Raw genomic sequence first — 20,311 nt, forward strand, 5'->3', positions numbered from 1 at the left:
AGGTAACAGAGCAGCTATGTTCTCACTGAATGGCAGAAAGAGCTAAAAGGGCTGAAAGACCTCTTTCTACCTACAATTCTGCAATAGAAACCTTGAGATGAAAATAAATTATTTTAGCAAAAGTCTAAGTATTATTACCTTGCATGGTGTTGCTGATTCAGGATTAATTTGGACTAAGGGAGCCAAAAATATCAGCCCAGCAATAGTGTCCGGTTTTGAGACCAATATATTGAGTGCGATTGATCCCCCCTGAAACTCAAGCACAAAGAGAGTTACAGTCATGGTAGTATTGGGCATGGATCTTAATGCTGACTCAGTGGAAAAAAGGTATAAACACACACCACTGAAGAGGTCCAGATGTGACTTTTAACTCATGAATGGCTAATCTCAGACTATGCAGTAATTTGATTGATTGTCCTGGGCTACCATAGAGTTATAGAGTGGAACAGTACAGAAACAGACCCTTCAGCCCACAATGTCCATGCTACCTTGTCACTTGTACTAATTCCATTTACCTCCATTAGGTCCGTAACCTTCTACGCCTAGGTGATTCAAGTACTTGCCTTGATTCTCTTTAGTGCCCTAACAGTTTCTGTCTCTACTATCTCCTCAGGCATTGTGTTCTGGACTTAACTATTCTCTGAATTGAATAAACCTTCCTTCAGATCCCCTGTTGACTTCCTACATGTCTTAGACATTCCCAGAGTAAAGATTATTATTATGAATCCTAGCTATCCCCCAAAGAACCTTGTATACCTAGCAGGCTACCCCTTAGTCTCCTTCACTCCAAGGAAACTAGAGGTAGTGACTGCAGCTCAGAACATCATATAAACTTCCCTTCCTCCATGGAATCTATCTACACCTGCTGCTTTATAAAGACAACCAACACACTAAAGAACCTATTACATTCTGGACACAATCTCTTCTCCCTCCTCCCATCAAGGAGAAAGCTCAAGAGTGTGAAAGCACACACCAACAGACTTAAAGATAGTTTCTGCATCAGGCTCCTGAATGAACCCCATAACAGTCATGCTGTCCTTGCTTGGTGTTAATTGGTCCTCCTTTTCATTACAATCCTATATTCTGTAAATTGTGCTTTTTGTGTGGCTGTATAATGTGAGACATATTGTAACCTGTTTGTCTTCTTGCAGAATAACCCTTACCACTGTACTAAGTACAGGGTTTTGTGACAAATGAACCCAGCCTCTCTCCTTAACTGTACTTATGTAAACTCTCACACATCCTGGTGAATCTCCTCTTTTCCTTCTCCAGACAACGATATCTTTTCTATAGAGGCAGTGTGAAAGGTTTAGTGATGTGTCTGTTCCCATATAAAAACCTGGCTTATTATCTCTGTATTTATTTAATATCATCAATGCTTTAGCAAATGTTTCACAGGACTGCATTCAAACAAAGCTCAACAATGGGGAATATTATGGTGGGGAGTCAGAGAGTTTCAGGCTTTATGAAATATCCACAGGAAAGTGAGATAGAGTAAAGAATCCCTGATGCAAAGGCCTCAGCAACTGAAGGTACTGCCACCAATGGTGAAACAGGAGCAGAAAGAGCCTGGATATTGTTGAAGGTGTGCCGAATGTTTGTGCTACGCACGCATTGTGTAAAATACAACCTTCCACTTCGTTAGACCCAGACAGAAATGACAGTCTCCAGTGATTCCCAAATCCAAAGAAGGGATCCTTTTTATTTTCAATTAGAAAACAATTTATAGTATTTAAAATGCCCTTGGCCCAAAGGGAACTCTCATGAGCCACCTCACACACGTGTCGGGATTAGTTGATTGGTGACTCAAGTCCCGAGAACTGGTAACACCCATTCTTGGCAAAAGTGGAATTGCTTTGTTTAGGGCATCCTAGCAGATATGGAGGAGCATAAATGATAGGGCCATAGGGTCATAATAACATTGAAACAGGCCATTCGGCCCACCACAACAATGCCAATCAATGGAAACCCAGCCATATTAACCCCATCTTTCAGCACTTGGCCTGTAGCCTTCAACACATAAGGTGATTCAAATGCCAATACACTGCATGCGTCTACACACTTCTGAAAGGATGTCAGCAACTGTGCATCCACCAATCTCTCCAGCAGTGTGTTTCAGATACTCTGGGTGTAAGAGGTCGTTTCCCCCCCCTCAGATCTCTTCTAAATCTACTACTCCTCACCCACAATCTATGTACTTTAGTTCTTGGACAGTGTGCTGTTGGAGGTGATTCCAGATATGGGGAGGAACAAGATCATGTAAAGCATTGCTGAACATTTAAAATGTGAGTTGTTGCTTGACCTTGATGGTCCAAATCTTCATAGAGTATGAGAAAAGGATGAGGGGATTATTTAGCAAGAACATACAAAGATAGTGGTAGACCAAATGCCTTCCCTCCACACTAAACTCATGGATGTCATATACACTCTGGTGAGAGATTCAGCAAGGAGCAGTGATAGAGGAGGGTTCGTGGTATATGAATGAATTGCCATATGTAGGAGGACAATGCATAGATGCAATGAATGTCTTTACTTGCTGCAGCTTCCCAGGTGAATAAAACACACACCACATTATAAAAAAACATAAAGTAAGACAAAATTATGATAAAAATTATTAGTAAATAATTCACAGTGATTCTTTTTTTTAATTTTTTTATTTTTCACACTATAAACCATATTGACCAAGATACATACAGACATTTTTTCTCTTGAATATATACAGTGTCATTTTCTCCCCCTTTTTCCCCCCCTCCCTTCCCTCCCTCCCTCACCCCCCCTCCCATTCACCCGAAGTTCAATCTATAAGATACATTAAACCCGCTAAACGATGTTGTCACTTAATAAAAATAAACAAGAAATTTTACTGAGTCAGTTCTTTTCGTTGTCTTCTCCTTCTGACATTTTAGGTGGTGGAAGTCCATGGTAGGATTTCTCTATTGTATTTCATGTATGGCTCCCATATTTGTTCGAATATTGTGATGTTATTTCTTAAATTATATGTTATTTTTTCTATGTATATGTTATTTTTTATTCATTTCTATGTACCACTGTTGTATTCTCAAGTTGTCTTCTAATTTCCAGGTTGACATAATACATTTTTTTGATACAGCTAGGGCTATCATAACAAATCTTTTTTGTGCTCCATCCAAATCGAGTCCAAATTCTTTATTTCTTATATTATTTAGGAGGAAGATCTCTGGGTTTTTTGGTATATTGCATTTTGTGATTTTATTTAATTTCTGGTTTAGATCTTCCTAAAATTTTTTCACTTTCTCACATATCCAAATTGCATGAATTGTTGTTCCTGTTTCCTTTTTTACAGCGAAAACATCTGTCTGATACTGTTGGGTCCCATTTATTTAACTTTTGAGGTGTGATATATAGCCTGTGTATCCAGTTATATTGTATCATGCGTAACCTCGTGTTTATTGTATTTCTCATAGTTCCGGAGCACAGCTTTTCCCATGTTTCATTCTTTATTTTTATGTTTAGATCTTGTTCCCATTTTTGTTTAGGTTTACCGTTTGTTTCCTCGTTCTCCTTTTCTTGCAGTTTGATGTACATGTTTGTTACAAATTTTTTAATTATCATTGTGTCTGTAATCACATATTCAAAATTTCTTCCTTCTGGTAACCTCAGATTGTTTCCCAATTTGTCCTTCAAGTAGGTTTTCAGTTGGTGGTATGCAAACATTGTATCGTGAGTTATATTATATTTATCCTTCATTTGTTCAAAGGATAATAATTTATTTCCCGAAAAACAATTTTCTATTCTTTTGATCCCTTTTCTCTCCCATTCTCTAAAGGAAAGGTTATCTATTGTGAAAAGGATTAGTTGATTTTGCGTCAATATTAGTTTTGGTAGTTGATAATTTGTTTCATTCCTTTCTACATGAATCTTCTTCCAAATGTTGAGCAGATAATGCAATACCGGTGAATTCCTACGTTGCACCAATTTTTCATCCCATTTACATAGTATATGTTCAGGTATCTTCTCCCTTATTTTATCTAGTTCTAATCTGGTCCAATCTGGTTTTTCCTTTGTTTGATAAAAATCTGATAGGTATCTTAATTGTGTGGCTCTATAATAATTCTTAAAGTTTGGTAGTTGTAAGCCTCCTTGTTTGTACCATTCTGTTAATTTATCTAGCGCTATCCTCAGTTTCCCCCCTTTCCATAAGAATTTCCTTATTATTTTCTTTAACTCCTTGAAGAATTTCTCTGTTAGGTGAATTGGTAATGACTGAAATAGGTATTGTATCCTTGGGAAAATGTTCATTTTAATACAGTTTATCCTTCCTATCAGTGTTAGTGGTAAGTCTTTCTAATGCTCTAAGTCGTCTTGTAATTTTTTCATTAATCGATGATAATTTAGGTTATATAGATGGCCGAGATTTTTATTTAGTTGTATACCTAGGTATCGCATTGCTTGTGTTTGCCATCTAAATGGTGATTCTTTCTTAAACTTTGTGAAATCCGCATTATTCATTGGCATTGCTTCACTTTTATTTGCGTGGATCTTGTACCCCGATACTTCTCCATATTCCTTCAATTTCCTATGTAATTCTTTTATTGATATTTCTGGTTCTGTTAAGTATATTATAACATCATCTGCAAATAGACTGATTTTATATTCCTTCTCTTTTATTTTTATCCCTCTTATTTTATTTTCTGTTCTTATCAGTTCTGCTACTGGTTCTATAGCTAACGCGAACAGTGAGGGAGATAATGGACATCCCTGCCTTGTTGATCAGCTTAAGTTAAATTGTTTTGATATATATCCATTTACTGTCACATTCACAGTGATTCTTGTTGCAGCCAGTTCTTTGATGGTCCTGGAATAGTTCTATGTTTAGGGTAGTATGGGAGGTTCAAGAGCCTGATAGCATTTGGAAAAAAAAAACTATATTTGAACCTAGAGATGTCAGACTTCAAGATTCCGTACCTTCTGCATCAGGAAAGTAGCCAACATATTCAAGGGCCCATCCCACCCCCATCACTCTATCTTCTCTCTTCCTTCCATCAGGCAGATAATACATAAGCTTGAAAGCATAAACCTCCGGATTCAAGGGCTGCTTCTTTCCTGCTGTTATCAAATTCTTAAATGGATCTCACACTAGCAAAAGGTGATACCCATTACACTGCTTTTTAACTGCATTATTCTCTATATCTGGCATCATTTTTTGTACTTTTCTCAATATTTGACTTATAATGCCACTCCTTACACTGCTGTTTAGTTATTTATCACCTGCTGTATGAGTTGACCTGCCTAGATAGCACACAAAACAAAGCTTGGTACATATAACAATAAAACAATTTAATACAATACTGGAACTTCATACACCTCCTGTGGCAAGGACTTTGTGGATGTTCTTTTCTCCCCTTCGTCTAGGGGTTGTCCCCTCAACAACAAACTCATTTTAGGACTCTTACTTTTGCACTTTATAATTTTTTATTTCTCTCTTTATCGCACAGTTTGTTTACATTCTTTATTTGTTTACATGTGTACGTTGAGTACAGTTTTTTTTGCACTACCAATAAGTGGCAATTTTGCCTTGTCCGCAGGAAAAAGAATCTCAGGATTGTATGAGATGCCATGTATGTTCTCTGACAATAAATCTGAAATCTGAATCTGGTTTGTTATGCATCCTGAGTGTCCTTCTGCACCCTTACCTCATTCCCATATTTAATTTATTTTTCTTGATACCACAAAGTACCTCTCACTTACTTAAGTGGAAGTTCAATCTAATTACACAAGCATTCTGCAAGATTTTTAATGCCTCTGCTCTACTGACCACATCACCCAATTTAAATCCAATCCAGGCTCTGATGTATTCTTTACCAATAGCTGCTTACCAAGGAATGCGACATCAGGAATAGAGGCAGTGTTGGGTGACGCTCTCTCATCATGTCGATGTGCTGCAGGCAGTCACGGACATAGGTACTGAAACTGGACACTTTGAGTCGTTGGCCTTCACTCAGCCCTTGTCCAACTGCAAAAGGAAACGAAAGGTGAAGAGCCATTGAAGAGATTGGAGGAGAGTTTGCGCAACAGGTTCACAGTTCCCTGTTCTTAGCTGGCCTTGTGTTGGGAGATTGGTTGTGATGGCACTTCAGCCCCTGTGGTCTAGAGAAACACTGTTTTGTCTGGTTGTATATGTACAGTCAGTTGATGATAAACATACAGGGGTTTTTACGTTAACTGGAGTATTTGGACAGCATAGACTCGAGGGCCTGAAGGGGCTGTTTCTGTGCTGAATGTCTCTATGTATTTAAATTTGAACTTGAATGCACATAAGCACTGATATTCTTACTTGTTGCAGTCGAACAGGTACTTTGTAAAATAAATCTTCAATAGTAAACTTAATTAAAATAAAAAAGACAATAAATACATGATAGATATTGGTAATAAATATTTACAGTGATTCAAGGCAAAAAAAATAGGGGAAGAATTTTATACTTTTTAAAATAGCAATCTGTTCCCCTGCTTCAGGAAGTTAGATCCCCAAATGTTATTTTGGTTTCACTTTCAAGGGCCAGGGTTCCAAGTTTAGATCCTAACTTCCTCCATGTCACTTCCTTTTCTCCTTGAACTTTTTTCTAACTAAATGACTCAAGTGGAGTGGCAATAACCTCTTCTTTGATAACACTTACATGAAACACTTTGGGACAACTGAATTGGGTGTGAAGGCACTATTATTGATGTAATTGATACAGTTATGGCATTGATATGCAGTGGGATTATGGAGTTCAAGTCCACAGACCTTTGAAAGTGGTCACACAAATAGATAACATGGTACGGCATGTTTGCCTTCTTTGGGTGGGGCATTGAGTATAAAAATAAGGAAGTTGTGTTGCAGCTGTATTCAACTTTGGTTAAGCCACACTTGGAGCTTTGTGTGCAATTCTGGTCGCCCCTCCTTACAGAATGGATGTAGAAGCTTTGCAAATGGTACAGATAAGATTTAGCAGGATGTTGTCTGGATTAGAGGGCATGAATTACGAGGAGATTTAGACAAACTTTGGTTGTTTTCTCTGGAGCATCAGAGATTGAGGGGAGACCTGATAGGTTTCTATACAATTATGAGAAATAGGGTGGAAAGTTAGAATCTTTTTCCTTGGGTAAAAATGTCACATACCAGGGGACATGCATTTCAGGTGAGGGGAGGATAGTTTAACAGAGATATAGGGAGCTGGTGTTTTTACACTGGGAGTGGTGGGTGCCTGGAATAGGCTGCCAGGAGTAGTGGTTGAAGTAACAGTTGTGTTTAAGAAGCTTCTAGATGGACGCATGGATATGAAGAGGATGGAAGGATATCTATCAGGTGCAAGCAGCAGAGTTTTAGTTTGATGTGGACATCGTGTTCAGCACAGACATGTGGACTCAAGACCTGTTCTTACACTGTGCTGTACTGTTCTATGTTGTGAGTTATAGGTTATGATTTATGTTAGTCGTGCTCCAGAATTCAGTTGAGGTTGGCATCTCCATCACTGAACCCAAAAGGTGCTGCATTGATGCTTTGGTTCAGATATTAAACCCGGGTTCATTAAACCAAAGTGGCACTGTTTGCATTGCGATTAGCACCACCGATCAGGACCAGGGTTCAAATCCCGCACTGTCTGTAAGGAGTTTGCATGTTCTCCCTGTGTCTGCGTGGGTTTTCCCCAGGGGTTATGATTTCCTCCTACCATTCAAAATTTACCGGGGTTAGGCAGCATGGACTCGTGGACCGAAATGGCCTGTTACCATGCTGTATGTCTAAATTTAAATTTAAAAATATGGAGTCATGTCATAATAGTGGGGCTGTCCTGTTACAACTGAACAAGATGGTAGTACTTCAAGTACTGTTGTAGTCTGGTGGCCCAACTGCAGGGAAGCTTGTCATTAACATGGAAAAACTGCAGACAATATTCACAAGGATACTATTGGAGCTGGAGACCTTGTTATAAAGAGAGATTGGATAGACTGAGGCATTTTCTTTTCTCTTGAGTGATAGAGGCTTAGGGGTGTCCTTATAGTGTTCTCTAAAATGGATAGGTTGAATGGTCACAATCTTTGTCCTAGGTAGGGAAGTCTAATATATATTGGTCGTCCTTCAATTTGAAGAAGACACATTATTGTACAGTTCATCTGTGGACATGAAGGTGACTTTGCAGTCCCAGTCTGGAAGTGCAAAGTCTAGCACAATGGGGGCACTGGAAGTCCACTTTTGTAATAACTGTGGCTGCTGCTTTGTGACACTTTTCAGTTTTCCATCATTTTTTGACATCACCTGTCTTCAAAACTGGTGTGGGTTTCATAGCACAGGGCTCGCCAACAGGTCTGTCAGCAGCCAAAGCTTCCAGTTCTCTTGGCTGAATGCCACAGTAGTGTAGGACTTCCTTCACAGTGTCTTTATAGCACTTGTGTGGAAGTCTAAAATTGGAGGACATAGGTTTAAGGTGAAAGTGGAAAGATTTAAAGGGGAGCTGGGTGTGTGGAAAGAGCTGCATGAAGAAGTGGTAGAGACAGGTACAATTATATTTAAAAGATATTTCGACAAGTACATTGTTAGATAAGGTTGAGAGAGATATGGGCCAAATTCAGAATAATGGAAACATCTCTAGTACCCAAAATAGCCAGCTTGTATGTTTAGTGCCAAAGGGTCTGTTTCCATGCTCTACAGCTCTATAACTTGTAACATGGAAACAGACCGGCTTTCAGAAACTCATTTACGACAATCCTATGCTCATTCTATTTGATTCTTCTCATATTCCCATTGATTTCCCCTGATTCTACCACTGAGAGTAAATTATAGTGAGCGATGAACTATCTGGGACGTGTGAGGAATGCAGAGTGTCTGAGAGAAAGCCACACAGTCAGAGGGAGAATGTGTAAACATTGACTAGTTGGATTATACCCCCAGAATCTTGGCCAACATTTATGTATCAGCAGTACAAACCGCTGAGGCATCAAGTGTGACACCATGGCACAGTAGGCAGAGCTGCTGCCTCACTGTGCCAGGGATTTGGCCTCAATCCTGCTGTCAGTGCAAGGAGTTTGCACATTTGCCCTGTGATCATGAGAGACTTCCCCCAATTTATCTGTCTTCCTCTTACATCATTCAGTCTTGAAGATTGATGGGTTAATGAGCCTCTATAGCAGTGGTTCTCAACCTTTTTCTTTCCACTCACATACCACTTTAAGTATTCCCTATGCCACAAGTGCTCTGTGATTAGTAAGGGATTGCTTAAGGTGGGATATGAGTGGGAAGGGAAGGTTGAGAATCACTGCTCTAGACCCAATTGTTACTGAAATATTTTGCTTGAGAAAAATTGTCATTGGCCCATTTCCTTTGGAGTTATGAAACTGTGCACATAACGAGTCAATTAGGTATGATTAAAACAGTGGTTTTCAAACTTTTTCTTTCCACCCACATACCACTTTAAGCAATCCCTTACTAATCACAGCACTATGGCATAGGGAATACTTAAAGTGGTATGTGAGTGGAATGAAAAAGTTTGAGAACCATTGCTCTGTAGTCAGGTTGAGTGGAATCTGGGTAGATCATGGAAATGTAGGAAGAATAAAATAGGATCAGTGTAAGGCTTGCTTTGTGACAGAGTATATAGATATGTTTTTGGGAGATAAATTGGGAAAGGTTTGTTAGAGTAGGTTACATAAAAACACTTTAAAACTGATCTTATTTGAAATACTGGAGTCTGCTAATGCTAGACATATCAGCTCCACAGATTTTGCAAGAGACTTCATTAATGGATTGTTGTTTACAAAAGGCAACAGATGAAAGATCTTGTTGGAGCCGCAGATTGTCTGGAATTGTTCTAAGAGGGTCATGTGGTTTTGCAAGCAAAGAGAGTCAAACAGGCTTTCAGTGAGTGAGAGAGAGAGAGAGAGAGAGAGAGAGAAAGAGAGAGAGAGAGAAAAAGAGAGAGTGAGATCATTTCTACAGTGATACAGTCAGTAACAGCAGCGGGAATTGGAACAGGACAAACTGATAAGCTTGTAGAAAACCCCATTTGGAAGAAGGGTTTGTAAGTGCTTTGTTCAGCCTGGTCAAAGCCATTATGGTCATGCAAGAGGAGAGGACTTGCTGTCTAATGTTTCACTTGGAATAAGAGAAACAAAAAGGCACTCTGTGCTGATCTGAAAGAAAGAGGTTATCATCTGGAGAACCCAGAAGGGGGCAAGTTTCATCAGCAAGACACTGGAATGACTGATTAAAAAGGAATCAGTTGTGGATGCCCTGGAACAACAAATCTCTCTCTGAAAACCGACAAGAACCTTCCTGAGCGGTAACCATTCATCTTTCAAGCACCAAAGCCTGGTGAACTTTATAAATGTTAAATTCTGTGCATAGTATAAGAATTGCCTGCAACCAGTGAACTTGGAGGAATGAGAAGTGATATTGGACTGTGAACCAAAGAACCTTTCTGAACTTATACACACATTACATACACGTGCGCTTAAAATTAGAAGGGGGTTAAGTTAAGTTAAGTAAATCAATAGTAATAAGAAAGTTTGATTCTATTTTCATGTTTAAAGATAATTAAAAACAACATTTGTTTAAGTAACAACTTGTCTTGGTGAATATCTATTCACCGAACTTCTCTGTGCGCTGTGATTTGGCCCGCAGTGTTGGGTGGCCATTCAGCCTGCTGCACCAGCGGTGATCAAGCCTGTGGCGTTGCGCAGCCATTCGTCCAGTTGGGCTTTGGGGTCCTCTGGGCTCATAACAGTATGAATCAGTGTTTAATTGTTGACTGGGATGATAAGCTTGTTTCCATGAGTATAGGCTGAAGGTCAGCCATCATCACATAGAGTTGTGTGAATGAGAATTACATGGCATATACAGCAGATAAACTGGACATTTGGCCCAACTAGTCCATGATGGCATTTATGCTCCTCTCAAACCTCATCCCATAGTTTCTGATCTCAGTCTGTCATGTCACCCTCTGCTCTTTTCTTCCTCAGACACAGAGCAGAGAGTTGTGAACACAGCTCAGGCCATCATATGAGTTAACCATCGGCTTCACCTATGCTTTCTGTTGCCTCAGGAAAGATGCTGAAGTATAGAAGGACTCATCCTACCTCATTCACACATCCTCTCTCCCTTTTCCATTGGACAAAAGATACCTGTACTTGAAAACATGAACCCCCAGATTTAAGGATGGTGTAGCGGGCTGAGTGGCTACATAACAGAGCAGGCCAAACCATCGCCCGTGCAACTGGAAGAATGGCTGCGCAATGCCACAGGCTTGATCACCGCTGGTGCAGCAGGCTGAATGGCCACCCAACACTGCGGGCCAGATCACAGCGCACAGAGAAGTTAGGTACTCACCCACAAGATGGCGCAGGGCTCCCATCGTCTCCACTTTAAGTCCCGCACTCTTCGTGTGCGTCGCAGGGATGTAATGATGTCACTTCTGGTCCCGGGTGTCCGGGCCAGAAGTGACTTAAAAAGGGAGGCAAGTTTGAATAAGCAGTTTTTGCTGGCTAACTACTGTGTTGAGTGCATTGATTTAGTGGCATGGATCTGGAGCTTGGTTTGCCGATGGTTTGAACTGAAGGCTGTGTGGCTGCTGAGGCTATGAGAGTGCTGGAGGTGAATCCATAGACACTCAGTCCCTGAACAGACTCTCTTTTGCTTCTCTTTCTCCTACTGTTAGAGACACCGGGCAATGCTCATGGCGACTCTGTTTCCCTTATGGTGGACAAAAGTTGAAGTATATCATGTATGTGACATTTTTAATGTATTATTACATGTCACTAAAAAGAACCTTTGATTTAACAGGGCAGGGTTATACTTACTGTGATCATGCGCAAATACAAACAAGGATAGGTCAGTTAATACTGAGGTAAGTTTCGTATAACAGCCACTGTGCTCCCCTGCGCCATGTATTATCATCATCATAGCCCTGGGAGAAATAGATGAGAGAAGGATTGACCAGGTGGAACATCAAAGCAGACTAAAGTCCTCTTGTTCGATTTACATTCCTTGTGTTGCCACTCCTCTATCTCACCCACTGTTCCACTCAACCATTGCAAAATCTGGTGGAAAAAATAATCTGCTGGAAGAACTCAGTGGGTCAGGTGGGAGAAAAAGAATGGTCTTAATGAAGAGTTCCAACCCGAAGTGGTGACCATTCTTTTCTCCCACTGATGCTGGTCGAACCGCTGAGTTCCTCCAGCAGTTTGGTTTTTTCTTGCTCCATATTCCAGCATCTGCAGTTTCAGGTGTGTCTCAAACCCAGTTCACCCTGTGCTCTCTGACCTACATTGTCTCCTGGACAACAGAACGTCCATGACCTTCATTGAAATTGTCAAACTTGGCTCTGAGTCCTTCCAGTTCTACAGTTCTAATTCTGCTCCCATTTTGCCTTCCTTATTTCCTTCACCAGGCTAATTCCTGGCATGTGAAAGCTGTCCTTGTGTCAGTGTGTCTCTGTATTCTTTGGAGTTTGGAAGAATAAGGATGTGACCTTGTTGAGACATAAGTGATCCTGAGAGGGGATAGAGATGTTAATGAGTTTATTATCATATTCATTGTACAATGTACACGTGCACCGAAATTCTTACTAAGCTGCAGGTTCATAAGAACCCTCAACAGTAGAGCTTATATTAAATTTAAAAAGAGATCATAAGTACAAAAGAAAGATAAATATTTACAGTTACCACAGTGCAAGAAAAGATTAATAAATATTTAGTTACTATAAAGCAATAAAAATTGTTTGTTACGATGGTGCAGACAGTCTGCAGGTGTGCCACCAGTGGGAGCATCTCCAACAAAGGGAAATAAGGGGTTAGTGATTATAAATGGAGGTGTGTATGTGGAGATTCCTTTTTTGGAAGAGGGTTGTGACTACCCTCTACAGCAGGTGGTGAAAGATTGAGGAATTGAAGGCCAGCAAAGAAGAGGAGTTTGGTCCTGGGGTAGATGAGCCATGGTCACATTGAATAGCAGGGCAGGTTAACCTCTCAAGTCCATGGTCATGTCTTAATTGCCTTGGTAACAGTCATAGAGTCATACAGTACAGAATAGTTCCTCCGGCTCATCTCGTTCATGCTGACCAAGTTGACTTTCTGGGCTAGTTCCATTTGCCAGCATTTGGCCCATATCCTTCTGAATCTTTCCTGTTCATACACCTGTCCCTGAATTGTGTTTATTAAATTGTTAACCTTTTTGCTTCATCTCCTGTTTTAATACTCCCAGGTAAACCTAATCCTGTACTAATAATGTCCTGAGATCCTTACCTTTGACTTGGCTGTATTGAAAGGATGATGGTAAACCAGTAATGGCTAGCTTTTAAAGAGGTAGGGCATAGTTTACATTGTTGGTGGGTGAACTACCACTGTAAATTGACTCTAGTGTAGTGATTCCAAAAGTGGGTGCTTCCCCCCAACCCATAGGCATGGAAAGATCCAAGGGGGTGGTGAAGAAAAAGGGGGTGGACAGCGGGCGGTGAGGGAAAAGGGTGGTCTGAATCTTCAGCCTTATTATTCTTCACTCTGCTGCAAAGCTTAATGAAGCGGTAATTTTCTGGCATCACAGTCTCCGGAAGGGCAGTCAGTTGCCGTGGCCAGACTCAGTGTTGGAGTAGTAAGCAAAATAAATGGTGACAAGGCATCCTCACAAGACCTGATCTTGGTGGCTGCCATGTTGCATTGGTGTCTCCCCCCGCCCCCCACCGCTCAGTGCCGCCACTGCCACCCCACCCCCCCACCAACCGCACTCAGCACAGTTGTATGCGAGGGGGGGCACTCGGGATGTGGCCTGTGAGCCAAGGGGGTGGGAGCCCAAAAAAGTTTGGGAACCATTGCTCTCGTGCATAGGTGAGTAGTAAAATCTGGATGCAGTTGATGGGAATGTGGAGAGAATAAATTAGGTTCAATTTAGGATGAACATAAACGGGAGGTTTAAGTTCAAGTTCAAGTTTATTTTGCAAGTAGACCAGCAAGCAGGATACTATAGAAAATGCAGAGTTACAGAGAGAGATCAGTTGGTACAGAGGAAAGACGGTGTAATTTTACTGTCACAGTGATCATTCAGGAAACAAATTGTCCTTGAATCTAGTTGAAGGCTGATGCAATTTCCACTCTCTGAGATGTATTTCCCATTCAAAGACAAAACTCCAGCAGGTAAACTGGTCCTGCCTTGGCTTATGGGGAAAGTTAAAGCTAGTGTTAGAACATAAGAGCAAAACATAAGAAATAGGAGCAGGATTTGGCTATCTGGCCCATTGAGCCTGCTCCACCCTTCAATTAGATCATGGCTGACATGCACTCTGCTCCATTACCCCTCCATCTGGCCTCACTAATCCACTTCGTTCAAATGAAAGGTTAATAATCTTGCCAAAAAGAGCAGTATGCCTGAAGATTGGAAAAAATGTCAGAACTCAGCAAGTTACTGATGACAAGAAGAAGATAAAGTCAGAGAGGAACCCAGTGAAACAGAAACAGACTTGTAAAAAGGGGGAAAATGGCAAACGCCAATGTGGATCTATTGTGGACTGAGAGCAGAAATTAGAGAATGAAATAAATGGAAAATGGGACATCATTGGTCAGCAAATGCATAGTGGCTGTCTGCATGACAAGAGACACAGAAACCTTCCTGTAAATAACCAGAGATTAACTGTTCATGTGCTAAAATACAATCTGTTGGAGAAATTCAGCATGTGCAACAGCATTAGTTGGGAAAAAATATTATCGATGCTTTGGGTGAGAACCCTACATTAAAACCCAAAACAATAACAGTTCTAGTAGGCATGTAATAATTTGTCCATGCCGGCTTGAAATATGGCCGGGGCTACTGATATTCCATATGGCATTCTACTATAGATGAATTACTCCAAATGAGCTTTGATTGCCACATATTTCTTTCTCTGTGACTGTTTTTATCACTGTGTTGGCCTGTTTAATGAGGCAGGAGTCATTGTTTTAAATGTAATGGTATTAGCAAAACTGCTGCTCGTGTCAGCTCCATTCAAAGAAGCTCGTTGTTCATCTTGACATAGTATTCTGATTTTCTATCATTAAATCTATGAATATACATGATTTTCCCCATCTTATCTTCTTCCGAGCCATTTGTTTCAGTGCTGGGGCTTTCGTCCTTCTCTTCCACCATTCTTACTTTGGTGGGGCATTTTTCGTATCTCTGTTCTTTCTTTTCTTTTAATCTTTTTTACATTTGTTTCTTGGACAATTGGATTTGATGTGCCCTTCTTTGTCACAGATGGCACTTAGATTGTCAGGCGTATGGTTGTTTTTTCCACAGCGTAAGCAGTATGTTCGGCTCCGAATCATGGGTCTTCTACCGGCATCACCTACGGCTCCTAGAACGCTTCCACCAGCGTTGTCTCCGCTCCATCCTCAACATTCATTGGAGCGCTTTCATCCCTAACGAGATGGCAGAGGTCGACAGCATCGAGTCCACGTTGCTGAAGATCCAGCTGCGCTGGGTGGGTCACGTCTCCAGAATGGAGGACCATTGCCTTCCCAAGATCATGTTATATGGCGAGCTCTCCACTGGCCACCGTGACAGAGGTGCACCAAAGAAAAGGTACGAGGACTGCCTAAAGAAATCTCTTGATGCCTGCCACATTGACCACCGCCAGTGGGCTGATATCGCCTCAAACCGTGCATCTTGGCACCTCACAGTTTGGCGGGCAGCAACCTCCTTTGAAGAAGACCGCAGAGCCCACCTCACTGACAAAAGGCAAAGGAGGAAAAACCCAACACCCGACCCCAACCAACCAATTTTCCCCTGCAACCGCTGCAACCGTGTCTGCCTGTCCCGCATCGGACTTGTCAGCCACAAACGAGCCTGCAGCTGACGTGGACATTTACCCCCTCCATAAATCTTCGTCCGCGAAGCCAAGCCAAAGAAGAAGCAGTATTGGCGGGAAAATTTGCCCACAGCTAGCGGATTGTCTTGGCTGATGGCCACATTATTATCAGCCATCTCGAAACCCAAGAGTCTCATATGGAGACTGAAGAGTTAGGCTTTTTGACTTGGTAACTTTTGTCTGGCACTGCAGTTGGCTAAGCCCATTATTAACCGGTCTCTTAATGCATTATCTAAGAATGGACCAATTCACAGTGGCATGACAGTTTACCTAATTCTGCTAAATATTTGCTCATGGATTCACCTGTTCTTGGGTCCTCCACATTTACATTGAGACCATCCTGACAGGGTGCATCACCCAAGACCACAAGGAATCACTGAGAGTAGTGAAGCCAGTTCAGGCTACCAGGAACTTAACCTGAGAAGAGTGCTCCTCTATCACCGGTCTAACACTTCTTAAATCCTTCCAAATCTGCTCGAAACTCGGGGTTCTGGAGTCGGACAAAACTCCGACCAAAATGACACTTCCCCCTATATCAGCTGCACGGCGAGCGTTCCGTTCACCTCTCGGGTAACACTCACCTGGAGGGTGTTGCAGGTTCCCAATATCTGCAGGACAGGTAATTCCCATCCTGGTTGACAATGTGCGGGAGATCTTTGTAAGACAAACCTTGGGGACTCACGCGATTTTTCACCGGGCGCTTGGCGCAACAGCAGCATCTCTCTGGACACATCTCATTAAAGACTAGTCATACAGAAGGATTACAGGTCTGCCGACGGGTTTTTTTTTTAATTCCTCGGAGCAATGAAGGATAAACACGCTCTGCAGGCTGCAGCAGCGATAACATCTCCTCTAGGAGTTAGACCCAGTGTGGCAGGGACAACATCCTCCACACATGTCCCCACACGCCGCCCAAGAGGGGTTTGAAATGGATAGAAAGCGCAGCTTCTCTACATAACCGTAAGGGAGGATGAAACAATGACATAACTGCTCGATATTCTGCACCAACGTTCTTTTTTTTGTGTCTGGGCGAGACCAGCATTTAGTGCCCTTCTGTAAAAGGAAGCAGGAAAGTCTGCTGTTCCTCCAGCAGTTTTGGCTCACAGCGATTGTCGTAAATACACAAAATTTCTCCAGTAATTTTGTGTATTTACTGGCATGTGAGTGTTAATCACTATGTGGTTCTTTCTTTTAACCGTACACTTCATTCCCGAAAAGATACCCATTACTGTCCTTGGAAGGAATACAGTTCAGATTCCAAGCACGTTGTCCCCGAGATGACTGAGGTGGAGTGGAGACAGTTGCCCACCTCTTTGCTGAATGCGGATTTGCTAAGAGTGTGTGGAAAAAGAGGCAAAGATCCTTGACACGGGGTTCATTCCCAAGTTCATTCTCAGGGGAAGCACACAGAGTCAGACATCCAAAACTGCTGGTAGACCATCAGCTTGGTGAAAGACCCAATTTGGTCTGCCCGAAACCTGTCCGCTTTTCAGCACATGGAGATGTTGAAGAGGGAATGCTGTCAACTGGGCACATTCCAGACTGCAGGTGTACGCCCTGAGGGACACGCTGAGTCTTGGGGCAGCCAACGCGAGGGCCCTGTGGGGAAAGACCCAGTCTAGAGTCCTCCCATTACTGGGCATTGAGGGGCTTGAGACCAAAGGAAAGTCCCTCAACTAACAGAGGGCGGAAGAAGTGACAAGGTGCCACAGTGGTGGTAATGGCGCAAATAGAATCGAATGTAAAAATGCAGCGACAGGGATGTACGTTTGGGCAGCACGGTTGGCATAGCGGTGAATGCAATGCCTTTACAGTGACAGCAATGGGGACTGCGGTTTAAATCCCATGCTGTCTGTCAGGAGTTTGTACATTCTCCCCATGTCTGCATGGGTTTTCCCAGGGGTTCCGGTTTCCTCCCACTGTTTAAAATTTACCTGAAGTGTAAGTTAATTGGGTTGAAATGGCCTGTTACCATGCTGTCTAAATTTAAAAAATATATATGGATATGAAAGTAAGGGGTAAGATCAGACTCTGAATGATTTTTCCCTTGTAAATAATTTATTGAGAATAAAGTCTATTTTTGGTAAAAAAAACATGCAGTTCAGATTTGATTGAATGAAGCGACTGAAAGGCTTAACCTAGAAAACAGCATACAAACTATAGTGTTTAACCCGGAACATAGAAGATTACAGGATTTTTTTTAACCAAGTACCTATTATGCAGCAAGAATTTCGTGCATATGTACCTCATACAATGTGTATGACAATAAATCCAATACCATTAAGTGTAGGGAGCAATATTAAAGAGAAAAAGTACAGATAAATGGTGCATTGTCATACAATAATGGTTTATTCAAGAATCCGTAACAGCAGGAAACAAATTGTCATAGACATAATTATACAGCATGGAAATAGGCCTTTTGGCCTAACTTGTCAATGTGACTGGATGCAGACTGCGAGATCACTTCAGCTCAGTCCGTTGAAAGAGCAGGGATCATCCAGTGGCCATCCATTTCAATTCCCCGCCCCATTCCTTTGCTGTCATGTCAGTCCATGGTCTCATGCACTGCCAGACTGAAACCATTCGCAAATTAGAGGAACAACACCTTATCTTCTATCTGGCCGGATGGCATTAACATTGATTTCTCCAGTTTATCTAGTTTCCGTTAGCCCCCCCCAACCCTATCTTTCCCTATGTCTCCTTTTCTCTAGCGCTCACTCTCTTTCTCTTTCCCCTATTCCCCTTGTCTCCTTTCACAGACAAAAACACCCCCTCCCCTAATCAATTCTCATCTTTTCCCTCTCTGTCCTCTCCTTTTATCATATTCAATTAGCATCTTTTGTCTGTTGGCCTGTACTCATCCTGCCATTCTTTCCTTTTCACCAGACTTTTAATATAGATGCCTGTCTGCTTTTTACTCATACCTTGAGGTCAGTAATACATCTTTACCTCCTAATGATCCTGCGATACCTGCTGAGTTCCTCCAGTATTTCTGTGTTTTACTATAACCATAGCATCTGAAGAGTTTCATGTTTCATTCTATGCCGACCAAGTTGCCTACGTGAGTTAGTCCCATTTGCCTGCTTTTGGTCCACTATCCTTTAAACCTTTTCTATCCATGTATCTGTCCAAATATCCTTGAATATGGCCTTGTATCTGCCTCTACCAATTCCTCTGGCAGCTTGTTCCACATACCCATCACCCTAAGTATGAAAACGTTGCTTCCCTGGTTCTTTTAAAATATTTCTCTTATCACCTTAAACTGCGCTCTTTAATTCTAGTCTCTCTTAGAAACAACAAAAGTCTGTAACCATCCACCTTATCTATACCCCTCTTGATTCTATATTCTTCAATAAGATTATCCCTCAGCCTTCTACTCTAGGTCAGTAATTCTCAACCTTTTGCTTTCCACTCACATACGACTTTTAGTATTTCCTCTGCCAATGGTGCTCTGTGATTAGTAAGCGATTGTTTCGGGTGGTATATGGGTGGAAAGAAAAAGTTTGAAAACCACTGTTTTAATTGTCCCTGATTGACTCATTATGTTCATGATTTCATAACTCCAAAGGAAATGGGCCAATGACATTTTTTCTCAAGCAAAATATTTCAGTAACAATTGGGTCTAGAGCAGTGATTGTCAACCTTTCCTTCCCACTCACATCCCACCTTAACCAATCCCTTATTAATCACTGAGCACTTGTGGCATAGGAATTACTTAAAGTGGGACGTGAGTAAAAAAAAGGTTGAGAACCACTGCCCTAGGTTGTTAAAGGTGTCGTACATCGTTGAGTCTGAAGGTGTAGGTTTTCAAACTCATGTAACTTCTGCCTGAATGGAGTGGGTGAGAAGAGAGTATGAATGGGACTTGAAGAAAGGTTCTGGCCTGAAACTTCGACATTCTTTTTCTCCCACTGATGTTCCTCCTACAGCTTGTTTTTTTTGCTTCAGATTCGATCCAAAATCTCCTGTGTATTCCCTGATGGGGTGATGGCCTGAACAGCATTTAGAACTCTGCAGTTTCTCGCAGTCTTGAGCAGACCAGTTCCACACCAAGCTGTAATATACACTTCCTAATCTAACACTCGTTTTAGAGTAACACTCTTTACATTAAATTGACTTTCTTTGTCCCTCTTTGAATTTAATTTCATCTGCTATTGGTCTTGTTATCTACAAGTCTGACCATTCATTCCTAAAATCCAACACTATTCCCCTCACCATTTACAATTGCAAACTTCATGTTATCTCCAAATTTTGAAATGATGCCCTGCCCAAGGCATGTAAGAAAACAGAGTAAATACAACACAGAAACTGGTGATTTGGCATTTAAGTTTGCTTAATTTTCTCTTTTTTTCAATATATCTATTAACATTGAAATTTTCATATCCAAAAATACAGAGTGTGTTTAATTTTCACAAAATTTCTAGTGCAGTGGGAAAGGTTCTCTTCAAATGGATAAGCAGTAACCTCTA

General features: G+C 41.4%; 1 protein-coding gene across 5 annotated transcripts in view; it reads right to left on the reverse strand.

Moving 5' to 3' along the window:
* Positions 1 to 20,311, reverse strand: part of LOC138763370 (monoglyceride lipase-like) — a 103,569-nt gene that overhangs the window by 13,588 nt on the left and 69,670 nt on the right. The window contains exons 1-4 of one of the 5 annotated variants that reach the window (XM_069937396.1): positions 16,424 to 16,783; positions 11,809 to 11,915; positions 5,856 to 5,992; positions 139 to 255 (exon numbers count right to left, since the gene is read on the reverse strand). In XM_069937396.1, the coding sequence (XP_069793497.1) occupies positions 139 to 255; positions 5,856 to 5,992; positions 11,809 to 11,915; positions 16,424 to 16,575 (513 nt within the window). In that variant the 5' untranslated portion in view covers positions 16,576 to 16,783. Of the gene's footprint in view, positions 1 to 138; positions 256 to 5,855; positions 5,993 to 11,808; positions 11,916 to 16,423; positions 16,784 to 20,311 lie in introns of those variants that run through there. The other 4 variants (XM_069937393.1, XM_069937395.1, XM_069937398.1 and 1 more) reach the window with 4 other exon arrangements.

Source organism: Narcine bancroftii, chromosome 5 (assembly GCF_036971445.1).
Source record: "Narcine bancroftii isolate sNarBan1 chromosome 5, sNarBan1.hap1, whole genome shotgun sequence".
Lineage (NCBI taxonomy): Eukaryota > Metazoa > Chordata > Chondrichthyes > Torpediniformes > Narcinidae > Narcine > Narcine bancroftii.